We start from the raw sequence: 16,498 nt of genomic DNA on the forward strand, positions 1-16,498 counted from the left end.
AAGTAACTAATTGATGACCGTAACACAGTGGGAAGGCTAGAAACACTAGAATTGTATTAAATAAAGATAAATAATGACTAAAAGTGGAATCAGCACATCAATGTTTTACAAAAACAAAGATTTTTAATTCTCTTAATTCTTAATTCTCTCTAGGGGACTTCATTAGTCTTTAAATAACAGTACAGTGAGTGGCATATTGTCCGCAGCAATGAAGAGTGACAAAATATGGCGTGAAACGCAAACAGAAATACCAGCAGAAAAACAGACAAATTAGAAAAAGGGACAATTAAACAGGAAAAATGTGATTCATTATCATTGTGATCATTTCATTTCTTTATTTAGGGATTTCTAAATGTTTGTGTTCAGTTTTTAAAACAGAAAAATTGGTCTCTGACAGAAGACATGCAGGAAATATTATATGTTGCACTTGTAGATATCTAAGGCAAAGTAACACTACTAGAGAGGTAGCAAAGCAGCAGCAGTAGCAGCAACAGAAAAAGTCTTGGCATAGAGCACGGCTTACAGCTGATTTACGAAGTAATGGAGGCAGAAGTCCAATGGTGTGTTTTATAGCTTTCCAGCTGTGCTGTTTAGGCATGGTGTTCAACAAAGAGCCACAGGGAGACTCAGTAAGAGAGCATCAGCTTCACTTACTGAGTAACTAAATGACATGAAGTGGATGCTAAGTGCTTAGCCCACTTAACACATATTGTTTTCTGCAAAACAAAATAGTAAATGAGACCATGGAGGGTTTCTACATGGTCCATATACAGTTGGCAATGCATTATACCGATTTCCCCATTAGCATTCTTTATAATGACTTCTGGAGTCAAAGCAAGCATGATGTGTGAACAGTGAGAAAGATTTATCAATACTGCACTGGGATCCAATCAAAGTCTAAATGAGGTGGTTTGTATGAGTGCTTGCAGGTTTTACATGAAATATATATTGTACTACAATTTTTTTTTCAATATCCAAGGGCACCTGGGTCATTTTGTTTTTTCTTTATCTCGGTTGCGATAAAAGAAAAAAAAAAAATCAACCACAGGCGCTATGGTATGCTGTCAGCGGCTTCCACAAACACGCCCTTCAGCATGTCAATGACTGGCAAAGCAGAACCAGCAGCCGTGGGTCAGCTCAGGAGTAGATATCAGAGCGGGGATGGAGGTCCTCTGTGTGCTGCCGCGCATGAGCACAGACAGCCTGGTCATCCATGACTAACAGAGCGCGCCACACGGTAAAGACGATCTATAACGCAGATCCATATCACAAAGCACCGCATCAGATACTTAACTGCTTGGTGTGATTACGTTTGAGAGTAAAAACAGTTCTTCTAAATTATATCAGACAACATGGTAAACTGAGGAGACAAGCCAAAAAGAAATCATTACATTTACCCTAAACACACAACACCTGGCCCACTTTGTCAGGTTTGTCACCACGGTAACAGGGAAAATATGCATATTTTTATTAGCGCCAAGCGCCAAATAAGTGTAAAAATATGCAAAAAAAACAACAACAAAAAAAACAAAAAAAAACACCTGAAACCTGTGGTAAGGTTAAACTACAATGTGAAACATGTGACTAGACTAATTACACGCAATGTTAGAACAAAACAAAACCAAATCCAACCTAATCCCCAGGTGACGCACCTATGCTTGTTCAGTGTTTGAATAAAACATCAATACGGATTAAGAAACATATCTTTGCCCATGAAAACTAAACCAGAATTTTAATGGGAAACAAGGCAGCAGCTAATGCCAGTACATTTACTGCCATCCGCATCCACCGTCAGGCACAGTTGCACGGTTATTTTATATGCAGTCTACCATTACAGCAACATGACGAACAAGGCAGAGCAAAGAATAACATACATCATAAATTACAGCCATAACAGCCATTTAAAATAAGCTACAATGCGTGATCTCAGGGTTTCTGAGGTTACAATTCCCCATGCATTTAATATTAAATGCTTGAATGAAATGCAATGGATGTTGTGCAGATATTAAGAGCAGTGCGTGAGATTTCTGCTATACAAAGCCTGTTAGTCATGCATTTAATTAGGTTATGCTACAAAGTACTGATAATATATTAAATTAATAAAAAAAAAGGTCAATCAAGTTAATGCTTTACTTTCCTTTTCAGAATGAACAAAGCATTCCTGTATGAATCAATACAAATGTGGATGTGTAAAAGTCGCGATATTAAAAAAAAAAAGTAAACACATCCTCTTTCAATTCACTTTCAACAGCTGAGGCAGTAGGACATAGAAACTCTCTGATCCCTAAAATATTCTCAAATTACACCCTCCAATAGCCAGCACACACACAAAGATATTAAGACTGCGACCAAATAAGTACACCCCCAAAATTCACTTCTCTAAATAGCTCAGGAGTGAAATTTTAGCCTTTGTTGGCTTAGTTGGAACACTAAAACTCACCCCCAAGCTATCAGAGTTCAAGCTAGCATCATCATCTCTTACTGTACCCTTCTACTTTTGCATAACAACTCTAACAAAGCTATTAAAAAAAAAAAAACATGCCACACTGTGCTTACTCTGGGCTGTGACTGACCTCTACGATAATGCGTGTGCGCTCAAATAATCCAGCCTCTCTGCCAGCTGGAGTACAAATCGGATGGTTTCAATATGGGTCGACGTCTCATTACAGCCACCAGACAGGCTAATGGAACATATTCATGGGAGCTCTGGGCAAATCCCTTTATTGGGGCTGTATTGAAAGTAACACAGCGAACCCTAAGGTGTAGCTGTTTCAATTGTCCTGTGTACAACAGAACACACGGGCCTTCACTCACACATCCAGGAACACCAACAAATAAGCACACGACTCGTCTCTAAAAGGCATTCAACTGCAAGCAGAAGCAAGAGCGAATTGCCCCCGGGGCGCGACTTTTCAGCAGCACCAGTGACAAGCAGAACATGGTCTGCGGCGCACGAGCGGCAAGCTTTTGATGGTCCCGGCTTCTTTTAAAAACCCGCCGATAACGAGACGGCAAACAGTGGAGTGGAAAACACTGCTTTGCGAAACACTGGTAATGTGCCATAAAATCTACAAGCCTCCGGATTAAACAGCGCTCACCTTTCAGGCACGTTTAATCAAGTGGCACTATGCTGTCAGTCAGTATTTACTCTAAACAAGGTGTTTCTACCTTTGGCACGGCTGTAGTACAATGAAAGTTCAACTTCATTTCAGATTCCTATAAAAAAACAACAACAAACAAACAAAACATTTTTTGAATCTTGAACTTAGATTGCTCTGTGCTACTTGGCTGCTTCTGCCATTTTCTCCAAGCAATTTCTGAAAACCTGAATGCTTCCAAAAAAAAAAAAAACCCAACACTATCCTCACAACACTGCAATGCACTATTGAATGTATATATGCTGTGCATCATGTTTCAGAAACAATTCCATTATTTGATGGTTGTACATTCAGTGGAAAAGCAACCAGTACGTTATGTAAACAACTTGCTGTACGTCTTGAAAACGGAAATTTGTCTCTTTGTTTACGTCTTCCTTTTCTGCAATAAATGAAACGGATTTCATCTTACAAGCAAGTCTGGGGATGTTCCTCAACACCGTCTAGATTTCTTCCAATAAGCAACAAGTCAGACAATCTATGATAAGCTAAAATGGGCTCAATAATTTCTATTTGCATCATTTATTGTTTTTTTCTCTATTCGCTCTCTTTCTACTACAAACTGGATGACAAAAGTCTTCAGTCTGATCCTTTGGTCTCAACTAGCACTTTTTCTAAGGACAATTCTGTTCACAGAGACTTTAAATCCTTTTATTTGTTGTTTTCTTTAATTATTTTGGATATTTAAAATGTCTTCCAGTTCCAGTGTTCATTAAAATGAAAAGTTATTGATCTTTAAAGAGGGTGTTCTTGAATTATTATGCCATTACCACTAGTAGCCATTACTTGAAAATGGACTCAAAACAACAATATTGAAGTTTATCGCAATGTCTGGAATAATTTATTGTCCAGCAAAAATTTGTTATCATGACATCCCCAGTCAAACCTGTATGTGTGAAAGGTATCAACAAATTTCATAAAATGGTGCTTTTGTATTTTGATAGGAAAACCGAAATTCCATGAGTTTGCTTATTTAACCTGGTGACAGTGACATATTACTTTCTTTTGTACACACATAAAAAAAACAACTTTAACTCAGCAAATAATAATAATAATAACTTAATTCTTTCATTGTGTACCAAACAAGACTCCAAAGACTGCCACACATTCACCAAGCTTCATGACAGGGTGGGGTGTAAATTTGTATGATGCAAATTGTTGAAAATGGGAAATCACACAACACACACATACACGCCATCCTGGGTACCCCTCCTGTTCCTTCCCTACTGACGCCGAAGCCACTGGTACGATTTCCTGTCCCTTGTCTCCATCATCGAGTGCCGCTTCCTCTTCGCAGTCCAGGCTTGCCCAAAATTGGTACGTCTCTGGATTTTCTCAAGCCTCTCTCTCGAAATGGTTTGCCTCATTTATCCCAGACACACCAAACAGCTCAAAGCAGCCTGATCCTTAAAGTGACCTTCTGGCAGCATATCACTGCATTTTATTTTTTATTTTTTATTTAGGATTCCATTTAAAGCTCACTTTTCAAACTGAATCTTTCAGCAGAGCGAGCGCGCACCGGCTGGCAGGCAGCAGGTTCCCCTTGGGTGAAACCAATATACTAAAGAACCACAAAGAGCTATAAATACCCCCACTTGTCAGGATCTCTGACATCAAACGGCACCAGAGAACAGACTGCGACAGCGAAAATAAAACAACGCTGATTTGCTGGTTGAATTTGGAGTTCTGAGAGAATGGCAGCTGCTTGGCAGGAGAGCACAAAGCAAACATTCGCTATAAAGCACTCGAGAAACGAGACAGATCTTGCCCACAGAGACAAACAGCCACAATAGAACCAATCACTTCAGTGCTGAGTAAAAGACAGATGCAGAGAGACAGCAGCATAGGAAACAGTAAATGGCCTCGAGCAGTGAGGAGTGGTACCACTCTCCTCCTGTTAGAGAGCTGCACAAAGCTCATTCTGTCTGTACAGTGGCCTACTTGTCAACCTCTTGACACTTTTGTGCACAAAGGCTGGACAGGGCTGGCGGGAAGGTTCAATACAACTGATGCATTACAAACAAGAACAAAAAGAAAAGCTGGCAGGTTGCTTTAAAACCTATATTGTTTTATGTTTGTGGTGAAGTAAAGCAGGAAAAAAAAACAGTTGTGATTGAAGCTAATGGCTAAGTTTGGGTCTGAGTGGAGTCATAAATAAGGACTTACAGAGTTCATGCAGAGTCCTATTATTTAAAATAAAATACTTCACAAACAATATGTTGAAAAAGTTTTTCCCCACATTTCAATAAAAAAAATAATAATAATTTGTTGCACCAAAACGTAAAAATGACAGACGTGGTCCGAGTTGCGTAAAAATCAGCTGAAATGTTCATGAATAATAAGTTGTCACATTTTGTGATGTTCAAACTAAAGTCTTACATTTATTCATTTTCCACACAACTTTCGTACACGTGCAAGTAACTAGATACTTAAATGTGTTACAAGCCAAATCAACAATAAGTGATATCTAAGCAGCGAGTAAACAAGATGCCATGAGGTTAGCAATACAGCTAACTCCTGCAACGACTGTAGCTTAAAGGTCTCAAACTTTACTTCCTTGGATGTATCCATGGCAACCACGCCAATGAATGAACCAAATTGCTTCATAGGCAAACATGCTATTGATTTGATTAACTTAATAGGACGCCCATAACACATGACTACAAAAATATAACAAGACTTTTCTGCGTTTGCAAAGGTTTGTGCTGATGGTGAAAGAAAAATAATTTAATTGTATCACACGTTTAATCTATATTTAGAGTAATAAACAAATACACATTTATATTAATCTAAATGTACATTATTTTGTTCTCAAGTTAATATTTAGCCAGCATTTTTGAAAATTTTAAAATCTGATCAAAATAGAAAAATCCAAGAAGAAGTGGGTCGATGCACGCCGACACAATTTGTGTGCCTGCGAGTCACCATATCCTTTACAGTTCCGGCAGGATTAAAAGATATCAATCTAAGGATTCACAGTCACTGATGGAGCCAAAAAAACAAACAAAGGCATCTAAACATAGATCTACCTCGACAACAGCAGTGACTTGTTTGCAAGCGATGCCAGCTTCTCCTTTCATTCCTGATTTGGAGTGGCGTCGGAAACTGGTAGCAACTGTAAAGCTTCCCCTTCATTGTCCGCCGGCACCCTGCCACTTTAGGGTCTCAGCGAGTGGACAAGCTCAGCCCAGGCAAAGACACAAAAACAGTTTTACTGGTTCTCCATATTTTTCATTACAAAAAAGGAAAAAAAAAGCCAAAATCAAGAGTAATATTGCAGGCGATATAGTCAGCAAGAGAATAAACACAATTCATTGTTCAAAACAACTTAAGGTTAGCATTCGACAATCACATCAAACGTTGGAGGAAGTCATGAGTTCCTAATTTCTAAAATCAAATCTTAACAAGAAAACTACATTAAAAAGGCAAATTGAAATCTGCAAAAGTTCAAGCAAGCCAAGAACTTGAAAACAATGTCATCTAATACATCTAAACCTCAGTTATGTTTTAAGTAACCACTTTTTTGGCCGTTTACTTGTAGCATCCTGTATAAAAAAATAATTTTAAAAAATTCTCTTAATCACCATTTGTTACCCAATGAATCGTTTAACCGAAAAAATAAAAATAAAAAAAAGTCAGCTGCACTGATGTTGAGTCAAACAGAAAGAGTACCACATTTTGTATCACATTTTGATATTAGAAGAAATTTTTTCACTGCAGACGCATCCCTTGCTACAAATGATCAGCGAAAGGAATGCTACGTTATTGCATTTTTAGGCAGTAAAATGTTTATTTTCTCATTTAAAAACGGGAACCGAATTGTTTATTTGCATTTTGAACACATTTCTAAATCCCATTGTATAAAAAGAAAATTCAAATGGAAAATCAGCAGAATGTGCCAAAATTTTAACAGACTGATTAGAAGTCAAAATAATTGATAGAATTAAAATTATTGTCTGTTGCAGAGCTAAACATAACAGCATGATGTCAAATTTCATTCTATTTGGCGTTATATCGAATTTTATTCCATCTTTGACTCAATAGTCAAAACAAACATGAAACCATTTTCTTTAAAATTAAAGGCAACAAACGAATTAGTTCCCACCAAATGTTAAAAAGATCTATAGAGTACAGCCTGCTCTATGTAATAAATAGCGATATAAATACGAGTGAATCACAACGAAGAATCTACATGTCACTACAGAGACCTAATATCGCTAAAAATACGGAGCAAATTATTTTAGACGAATGATACACAAACTCATCCAAACACCAACTGCTGTGCAACTGTGTTTTCAAAACAAGGCATTAGGTCTCTCAGTCCTGTGTAATTACACAATAATGGACTCGACTCCCTTAATTTAGGAGCCTGTACGTGCTACCGGCTCACCAGGGTGGATCATTTCACACAGTGCGACTGGTTTAGCACCGGCTCATAACAAACATTAATAACCCGAGCGGCGCAAACCCCTACGTGTGGGTCAACAAACCTACTCGGCTACCATGGTGAAGCAAATCAACCACAGCCGTGTAAGCGATGCAATTTTATTACTATAATTTATTTATTTATTTTTTTTAATTGCGCAACAGGATTAAGAAGATGGCATCCAGGCAACTGTGGCAAGTCGTCACCTGATGAGTCTGGGATTAGAGAGGCTGCTTGCGCTTCTGTCTACGAATGGTGGAGGCTAGAAGGTCAAGCGGCAGCCTCTGACGGAGGGCTGCGGGCCTGCAGAGCCGCCTCTTAAAGCTGGGTCCGCCCAAGGCTTCAGCAGCGCAAATGAGCACTTTCTATAAAGCCACATGACACAAAAAGCACAGCGAGGAATGTCCCCTGCACTTTATTCTGTCAGTTGAACCTATTTTACCAAAGTTAAAAAAGAAATCTTCCAAACTGGTAAGAAGAGCTTTAAATAAAGACGTACACACCCCTAAGAGCCCCTTAAAGACAATTAAAACTAAGCAATTAAATCATAAAAACTGCTGCAACAACTTTATACAGTAAAACTTCTGTAGTCAGAACATAAGCAGAGGTCGAGTGAAACGAGCCTTTGATAATATTTTCAAGTGAAAGCCCTGCATTCTTATCATGTATATTGAAATACAAAAACTACTGAACAGCTTTTCATCTACTCAGCCGTTTCAGCTCAACATGTTTCAAAAGCACAATACAACTAGAGGTGCTTGATGAATCACACGGCAACTGAAAATGATCATTTTTTTCCCAGGTTGACTGGCCTGATCTGGAATCAGCTCGTCGGAAACTTAAAAATCGGATATTTTTCTGATCAGTGAATGCACCATGTACATGCGTCCAAGCACAACAGCCATTGCAACGAAGAAGCAGAGAGATGTGCTTCTGAAACAGCAAGTATATTTTCTACAACTTGTCTGCCTTCAGGCATTCAGAAAGCAAGAAAGAAAACAGGAAGTCTATATGGAATACAATTGTTTTTTTTTAATCTTTTATCAATTGGATCTATTTAAAAAAAAAAAAAAAACTTTCTTAAAGAGAAACCAAAAGTTAATAAAATCAGTATCACAGAGTAAAGGTTTTCAAAAACCAGCATTTAAACACGAAATTCTGACAAGGCAGATCTACAGTAATTTTCTGTGTGTGTTTCAGTTTCTTTACCTGCGTCCTCATCCACATCCTCCCGTAGAGAGGAGTCCGTGTCCTCAGAGGAACCCTGGCTCCTCCAGCTTATATTGCCCATGCAAGAATCCTTTATCCACTGAGCTTAGTCCTGGTGATGTTGATGGTCGCGCTTTCTGTGAGCTGAGGCTCGCCGATCAACCTCGCATTTTTACAGCCATCCCTCAACGGGACTGCTGACTTTTAGTCATGAACTCACCAGTCCTTGTGACCGTCCTCACTTGACTCACCCATGTTGCATCGCGCTTCACAGTCAAGAGCCGCAAATAGACGTGACAGAAGTCGACGGGCACTGGGAAGCAGTTGATTGTTTCGAAAAAGCAAACCTCGAGAAGGGAAAAAGAAAAAAAATCTTGGTCCGAGTAAAGAAGGTGGCATCAGTGTCCATGAAGGGGAACCAACTCCCAGTGACATGCACTAGGGAAAGCCATGAAGAAGACAGCCGTCCACCTGTGGGAATAAGCAACCTCTCTGGCGTAGATGCCGACACACAGCTTCAAACGAAGCATCCAGGCGATAAGAGTCTGGAAAACAGACGGAAGCCCGAGACATAAACCTGCAAAGAGAACTGGCATCGACTTACAAACGTGGCCCTCCGAAAACGACCTTTACCGCAGCCTTCTGCTCCTCGGAAGAAGCTGGTAAAAACGCAGAAGACCAAAGGACTTGAAAACATTCACGTTGCAAATGCCCGACTGCTTCCACTTCCCATCGATTGCCTCGGCCCCAGTCGTTACCAAACGTGCAATCAATCCATTTTCTTATCCCATTCCTTTAATCTTTCTCCACCCTCTTTCTTCTCATCCCTGAACCATATTTCCTCCTCCTTCTTTGCTTTCCCATACACAGAACACACGCACAAAAAAAAAAAAAAAGGAGAAAATCTAATTACAACACTGCTAAACCTATATGGGAGCAGCAGGCCTCTCATTCTGTGGTGCAGGGAGGGCGAAGAGCTTGCTCCCATCAAACCTCAAAAATTGCAGCATGTCAAACCAGGACCCATAGCCTGCCCTCTGTAACAGTGGGATCATTCACCAGCAATGTGGCCTGACCAAATTGTCCCAGGAAGCGTTTTGTAATCATAACTTCTTTAGCTCTGGTGACTAAGGCACGCAGGCCTCGCTATTTCTGTACATCACACAACAATATATTTGAGGCTTAAAGCATTCCAGTCACCACTTGAGAAGCACAGAGGCGTCCGAATAACTCGCACTTCGGCGTTAACTCTAGGAATGCTAGAGAGGAAACTCTTTGCATCGCAGCTAAACACACGGACACACACTCCCATTATTTGCGGGGAGGTTGAGTGGGGGTGGCAGGGAGTCTAAAATAGGAAACTGATGGATCAGTTCCGCTGCGGCCGGTTACCACTATCAACGGTCCAGTCAGAGAGGAGTCCACGGGCTAATTTTAAAACGCCGATACTCCCACAGCTTTGTTACCAACGCTGACGAGCCAAAACTTGTGTCATGATTTCTGACTCCGTGTCGAAAATGAAACATGGATTTTGCAATAGCCGGGGAGAAAATAAAAAGGAAACAGTAATGCAGACCTATCTCTTTTCTCTTCCAGCATTTAAACTTATGCTAACTCACCACCACCTCAACGCTCGCGTAGAAAACTACAAGTTCATGTCATCACATAAACAAGGTTCATTCAGGAAGGTCAGACAGGGACAATTCTGCACACAGAAATGTAAAAAGATGCATGAATTAGGCTTTTCCTGAACTCTGATTTATACTCTTTGTGCCAGTGGCTGTTGTGACAGATTAAGATTTATTTTCTAAGGCTTAAAACACACAAATTAGTAGGAGCACTGACCAATATTTTACACCTTGGGAAAAACGCTAGTTCATCACATGCCTTTGATTTGATAATAATTTAAAAAAAAAAAAAACAAAGAAAAAAGTGCAAATAGACAATTTGTTATAAACAAAATAAGAGCTTTTTGCTAATACAAATAAAAAAAGAAGCACAACATCCTGGTATCATAACGAGTTCTTTCTTTGCAGAACAATCCAAATCTCATTTTCTGCAAACCAGAATAAGTTTAGTTGTACCTAAAAATAGTTTCTGCAACAGCTTTATTATTTAATGGAGAAGATCTTCTGAGGTTTGTTGCAGCAAAGGTATTTTTGCAAGCAGGCCATCTTTTTCTGCTGGTGGGAAATTCATAATTACAAACAGCGGCAAACTCTGAAAGTGTTTCCAACTCCATAAAGATATTTACACATTTCTGCATTAAAGACGTATCTCACATTTAAACCAATACCGATTCCACACACCCATGAATGTCACAACAGTTGTGCGATGACAAGCAGCTAATCCCACCTACACCAAGGGAGTATTGTTGGGAAAAACAAGAATAAGGCACAGAGAGAAGCGAGTTGAGCAAATCATAAAGGATGCAGTATTGTTTACAAATCGTACATTTCAGGTTTACACCTGCCAAACACCAAATGCCGAGAGAGTTTTTAGTTTGATAGATAAACGAATCTGAAATCAGAGAGAGAGGTTGGACAAATGGCGTCTAGACCATCCACCGCGGCTGCCAACAAGTGAACGAACCGAACTGGAAAAACACCACATTATTATATAACTGACAGCCTTAGGAGGAAGGTAATAAATCTCATTTATATTCTATTCCCAGCTCGTTCAAGTGGACTGAATGACTGAAATGGAGGTAAAAAAAAAAAAGCAGTTCAAACGAACTAAAAGACTGAATCCATTTATGATTAACAAGTAATCTGAGCTGAAAATGGGCATATATATTTTTTTTTTTTGTCATTTTCATGTCTTCGGTGCTTTGCTCAGATGTTAAATTGTCTAATAAACAGACGGAAACAGAAACTCAAGTGAAGCTTTTGAGCTGGATCATGATATTTGTAGTCTCTATGAAAATGATAGAAACAACAGCCGTTATTAGCTCATCAGCTATTCGTTACGCGTAACTGTCACCCATGCACGCCGACACAAAACGTCCCAAACTTTTAAGTAGACGCGCAAAGAGAGCACAGCATACCAAAAGTGAACTGACAAAACTGCTGTAAATCTCTGCTCCTCTCCACCCGGTTCCTGCTCCCTCGAGGAAATCACAGAGCAGCGAGTTTGCAAGTCAGCTGCTCCAAGGGTTTTTGGGCAACACTCAAGACTCTGTATCTGTTTAAGGATTACAGTCCCGGGTGCCTAACCAGTGAGGTCATGTGGGTGCGTATGCAACAAAACAAATGCTACAGAGGATAAATCAACCACTCACTTGGGTGTTTTATTTATTTATTTACTTTGACGCAGCTGGATGTGACATCAAAATGGAGCGCCACACAGCAGGTTGCAAAGCCAACTCCAATAAACAGGTCACGAATCCGGGCGTTAACATCCCTGAAGAGGAAAAGCCGGCGATTTTGGGACACGGTTACCATGGCGAGAGGGGAGTATGTTTATGTAGCAAGTGAATCTGGCCATTACTCTCCTGTGAAAGTTTGGGGTCCATGTGTGCACTGCATTGATAAACCCGAGACAACCTGTGCACCATGGCAACCACTTGAGTAGTTATCCCGTGCATCATGTGTCATTCTTCAGTCAATGGCTAAAAATCCATCTGCTCACAACTGGGAGCTTTACATACAATCAGAAAATGTTTAAAAGTGGAGATGCAATGGAAATCTTCCAGTGACCCGATTAAGGCGATTTTATATCCGATTGATCCCGGCTGATGATCGATCAGCCACAAACTAAAAACACTAACTTAAGGTGCGAGAAACTTTTAGAAAGGAAAACTGTCAGGAAGGTGAAGGTATTCCAGCAAACCTCCTCCGTTTTACACGTATTTAAGAGTAATTTGAAATGGAACGGATCACGTTTAATTACGAAACACTGGTAGTTTTTATCGTTTGAAAGTTCACAGGTAAAGAGTTCATTAAATTTATAGGAATTTACACAGAACAATTCCTGTGTTTTCCTAGATACTAGACTGATTAAACTGTCAACTCTGCAGTCATTTTATTTTATTTTTTTGTTTTTGAGATATTGCTAAAATGTTATTTCTCAATTTATTTCTCAATTTAGCTGAATAATGCAGACTCTTTATATGGATAACATGTATGAAATGCATAGCATATAGGTCCATACTACTTATTTTTTCACGAAATTAAAATCTTGAAAGCTGTGTATTTTTAAGTGTGTAAAAAAAAGGAAACTTTGCAAACTTATGAAAGGACAAAAATGTGATATGCTGCAAAAATATTGCCTACGGTTTTACTGCCTTATTTTTTTTTTTAAATGATGAAAAAAAATGAACTGCTGCTCAAACTTTAGATTTTTTTTAGAAAGTCATTGTTTATTTCTGTGTTTTTTCTAAAAATGTTTTATTAAAACAGATCATTCTTTTTTTCCATCATGTCAGAAGAATACTGTTATGCTTTATCATCAATTACAGACTTTAAGAGGAAACGGGAATAGGCAAAAATCGGAATCAGATGCAAATTATGTGTCGGACGGGTTTGTGCCTTGACAACAGACCTACAAGTCCCCCTATAAGTATAATTAGGAAAGCTTGGGAAAGCAGATGTGCGAGTCAGAATCTGCACTGCCTCTGACTTTTCATTTAGCTGTGACCATATGTAGTCATCTGTCCGCAAGACACGAAAGGAATCGGAAACTTTTACGCCTATGAGGAATGAGTGAGCCTGGCGGTGGATGATGACACTCCCTCCTCGCCTGCCGGTTAATGGGAGTCCCATTTACTGCAGGCGACACCGGGCAGGACTGTATATATATGAACAAGGCCAGGCAGGGAGACAGCTGCTGGGATGGGGATGCAAGTGTATCTGGCGGGTATAAAGTTTCCTTCCCAAAGGCATACATACCTAAGACGACCCCTGTTTGCACTCGCACTCCAGAGTGCAATGCAGTGCTTTATTTGCCTTTCGCCTGCATACAAAATGAGCCACGCAGGCAGACACAACAAGCGACCAAAACCATGAAAAAAAAAAAAAAAAAGAAAAAAAAATTGCCACATGCACATTGGTGAAAATCAGTTTAGCACAGATATACACAGGTCCTGGGCGTGAACTAACTCCAGGTGTCGACGCAGCTAACGTTAGCCTCAAAAAGCTAACATTTAGCTGCTGCTTCCAGCAGCAAACCCACATTAAATGAGGATAAGCCGTGGGAGAACACATTTTAAATAACATATGCCGAGTTCCCAAAGGATTCCGAGACATTTCCTCATCCCACCAAAAACATCTGAGATTTGTTTCGAGCGGGTATGGACGTTTTCAAACAATAAACGATTATATTTATGTGACCGTAGAAAGGAGAGGGGGAAGAAGAAAAAAAAATCACAGGGAGACTGATAAAATGCCGGTGAAGTCCCATGCCAGATTAAGAACCACAGCATCTATATGTGATATTACTTCTGCCTTATTTTACACTGGCATGCTAAATCAGCTAACACCAGCGAGCAGGATAGAGAGTGACGCTTTATTTTCAATTGGATAGCCGAGAAAAGAGCAATCCATGAGGCCCAATTAAACCACCATTTACACTGGACACATTCATGCAGTGTTATCCGGGAGCCTGAAGATTTACCCATACACATCCCGCGTTTAAATCCATCCACAGCTCCCCTTTATAAGGAATCCCGTTATTACAGTATCCCGAGGTGGGAGTAGTTCGCTTTGAGTCTAGCCTGGGCAGGACTTACCTTGCTTGCTCTCTATTTTTCTCGACATTTTCGTAGCCAGCAGCAGCGGCAGCTGTGATCCCCGCTCTCAGTTCAACAAAAACGGTAGCTGCAGACGAGCCTCGCCGCGCGAGTCCTCCGATTATTCCCTCATTTTCGATGTCCCACCGTGTCCAGGAGATGATTCCGTTGGGGTTAATGCGCTGTATTTACAGGCCAGACACATTGGTACGGTCAAAAACGGTCTCCGTCCGTCTCCGGGTAATTTTCACTGGATACACACACACACGCGCGCACAACACACGTTAATGCCCTGATCCCAGACTCGGGCAGGGAAAAAGAAGAAAAAAAAAAATCCGATCTGGCGTAACAGCGCCCCCTGCTGGTAGGAATTGGACACGTCAGTTTGACATCAAGGCGATGGGCGTGTTGTAACTTCATTTCAAAGAGTTGCAAACCAATCCTCACTAGTTTTTTGTTGTTTTTAAACAAAAATACACGTGGTGCTTATGGAATAACTTTATGCATTGAAAATTTATTTGAACTTTCTATTATACAATTTCAGGAGTTTTATTTTACAGTTGCCGCATGTGACATGCCTTTTATTATGCTATTATGTGCAACTAATTCATTTTGTGAGGTTCTGTGACCATTAAGTCAAAAACAAATAAATTGGTTCTGCATGTTTGAAGGATGTACTTCAATTGTGTTTAATTTTTATTGTGTCAATCACACAGTTAGCTGTTGACAACAGCTATGTCACTACAGTGTGGGAGCCAAGGAACTTTGTCATCCATCTGTCCATTTACAAGCAGTTTTTCCATTTTTATTTAGAAAAGATCAGAGGAGGGAGCTGCACATTAAAAAGCTTAGCAGCATAGGATTCCCTGACAATATTTTGACTAACATTTCTACCACTCTGATTTCTGCTAGTATTTTCTTGATAAATAAAAGTGCTGGTCTCACCAGTGAGGTCTGAACGATCAGAACACTTGTTAATCATAAGAAAAATATTTTATTCCAAACTCTTACGTTTGGAACTTCAAACGAGTCAGTCAGTGTTTCTGATGAGATCGTCTCCATTTTGTATTTGTAACTTCTCTAAACAGACTGTAATTAATTGAATTAGTAAAGACACCAGCTGCTCCTAGCAAAACACCACAATCCTGCTCAACGTTTTAATATTTTAGTTGTTCATCTTTTTTAACTTGAAAAACAGAAGTGAAGGTCAATATGCAATGTTTTCTGCACAGTTATCTTGATATGAAATCCTTTTTTTTTTTAAAAAAGAAAAAAAAAAACTTTTTAAAGAAAGCACAGCGATTAACCTTGTTTTACTAAATCCACACTTTTATTTTTACACATTCAGCTGTTTACATACCATCACTTGCGTCCATGGCAGGAAAATAAAGAAAAATGAAAGAGCAGGAAGAGGGACACGGCTTCTGATTTTAACCTTGATTTCTGTAAACTGCTGACCTGGCCCGCTTGCCTTTTTGCTGCTGCACGTTATCCTGGACGCTCAGGAGCGACCACCATTATGTCTCTCGCATGTCAAGTGAGCATTCAATGTCATCTTTTTATGAATAATTGATCTGTCTGACAGAATGATCTTAATTCTCTGAGAGATCTGGGTCAGCATGTTCTCGTGCAACGCGCTCCTGAAAGCAGAGGCGTGCATGGAGGACTTCATTATGCGTTGTTGTTGTTGTTGGATTCCTCTCTTCCAAGGCTTGTGCAGCTCACCCAGTCATCAGCTGCTTTTAATCAGTTATCAAGCCCAGGCCTTGAGTGTCAGGGATTCTTATTCAAGCCAGCTGCCATTATGCCTCCTTCCTCGTGTTATTGCTTGCACTGCAGAAACCACACCCAGAGTGCAAAGTCCTTGTTGTTTGTGCACGAGCGAGGGAGTAGTGTGGGTGTGTTTGCTGCACCAGGGGAAGGAGTGAAATACCTTACCTGAGGCAATGATAAAATTCACAGAAGGAAAAACTATGAGCT

General features: G+C 39.8%; 1 protein-coding gene across 9 annotated transcripts in view; it reads right to left on the reverse strand.

The window, feature by feature from the left end:
• Positions 1 to 14,842, reverse strand: part of rapgef1b (Rap guanine nucleotide exchange factor (GEF) 1b) — a 48,325-nt gene extending 33,483 nt beyond the window's left edge. For 8 of the 9 annotated variants that reach the window (XM_016681480.1, XM_016681486.1, XM_016681481.1 and 5 more), the window contains exon 1: positions 6,185 to 6,305. In XM_016681480.1, the coding sequence (XP_016536966.1) occupies positions 6,185 to 6,290 (106 nt within the window). In that variant the 5' untranslated portion in view covers positions 6,291 to 6,305. Of the gene's footprint in view, positions 1 to 6,184; positions 6,306 to 14,518 lie in introns of those variants that run through there. The other variant, XM_007571547.2, reaches the window with a different exon arrangement.
• Between the last annotated feature and the right edge of the window lie 1,656 nt (positions 14,843 to 16,498).

The sequence above is a fragment of the Poecilia formosa genome, unplaced genomic scaffold (assembly GCF_000485575.1).
Source record: "Poecilia formosa unplaced genomic scaffold, Poecilia_formosa-5.1.2 Scaffold282, whole genome shotgun sequence".
Taxonomy (NCBI): Eukaryota; Metazoa; Chordata; class Actinopteri; order Cyprinodontiformes; family Poeciliidae; genus Poecilia; species Poecilia formosa.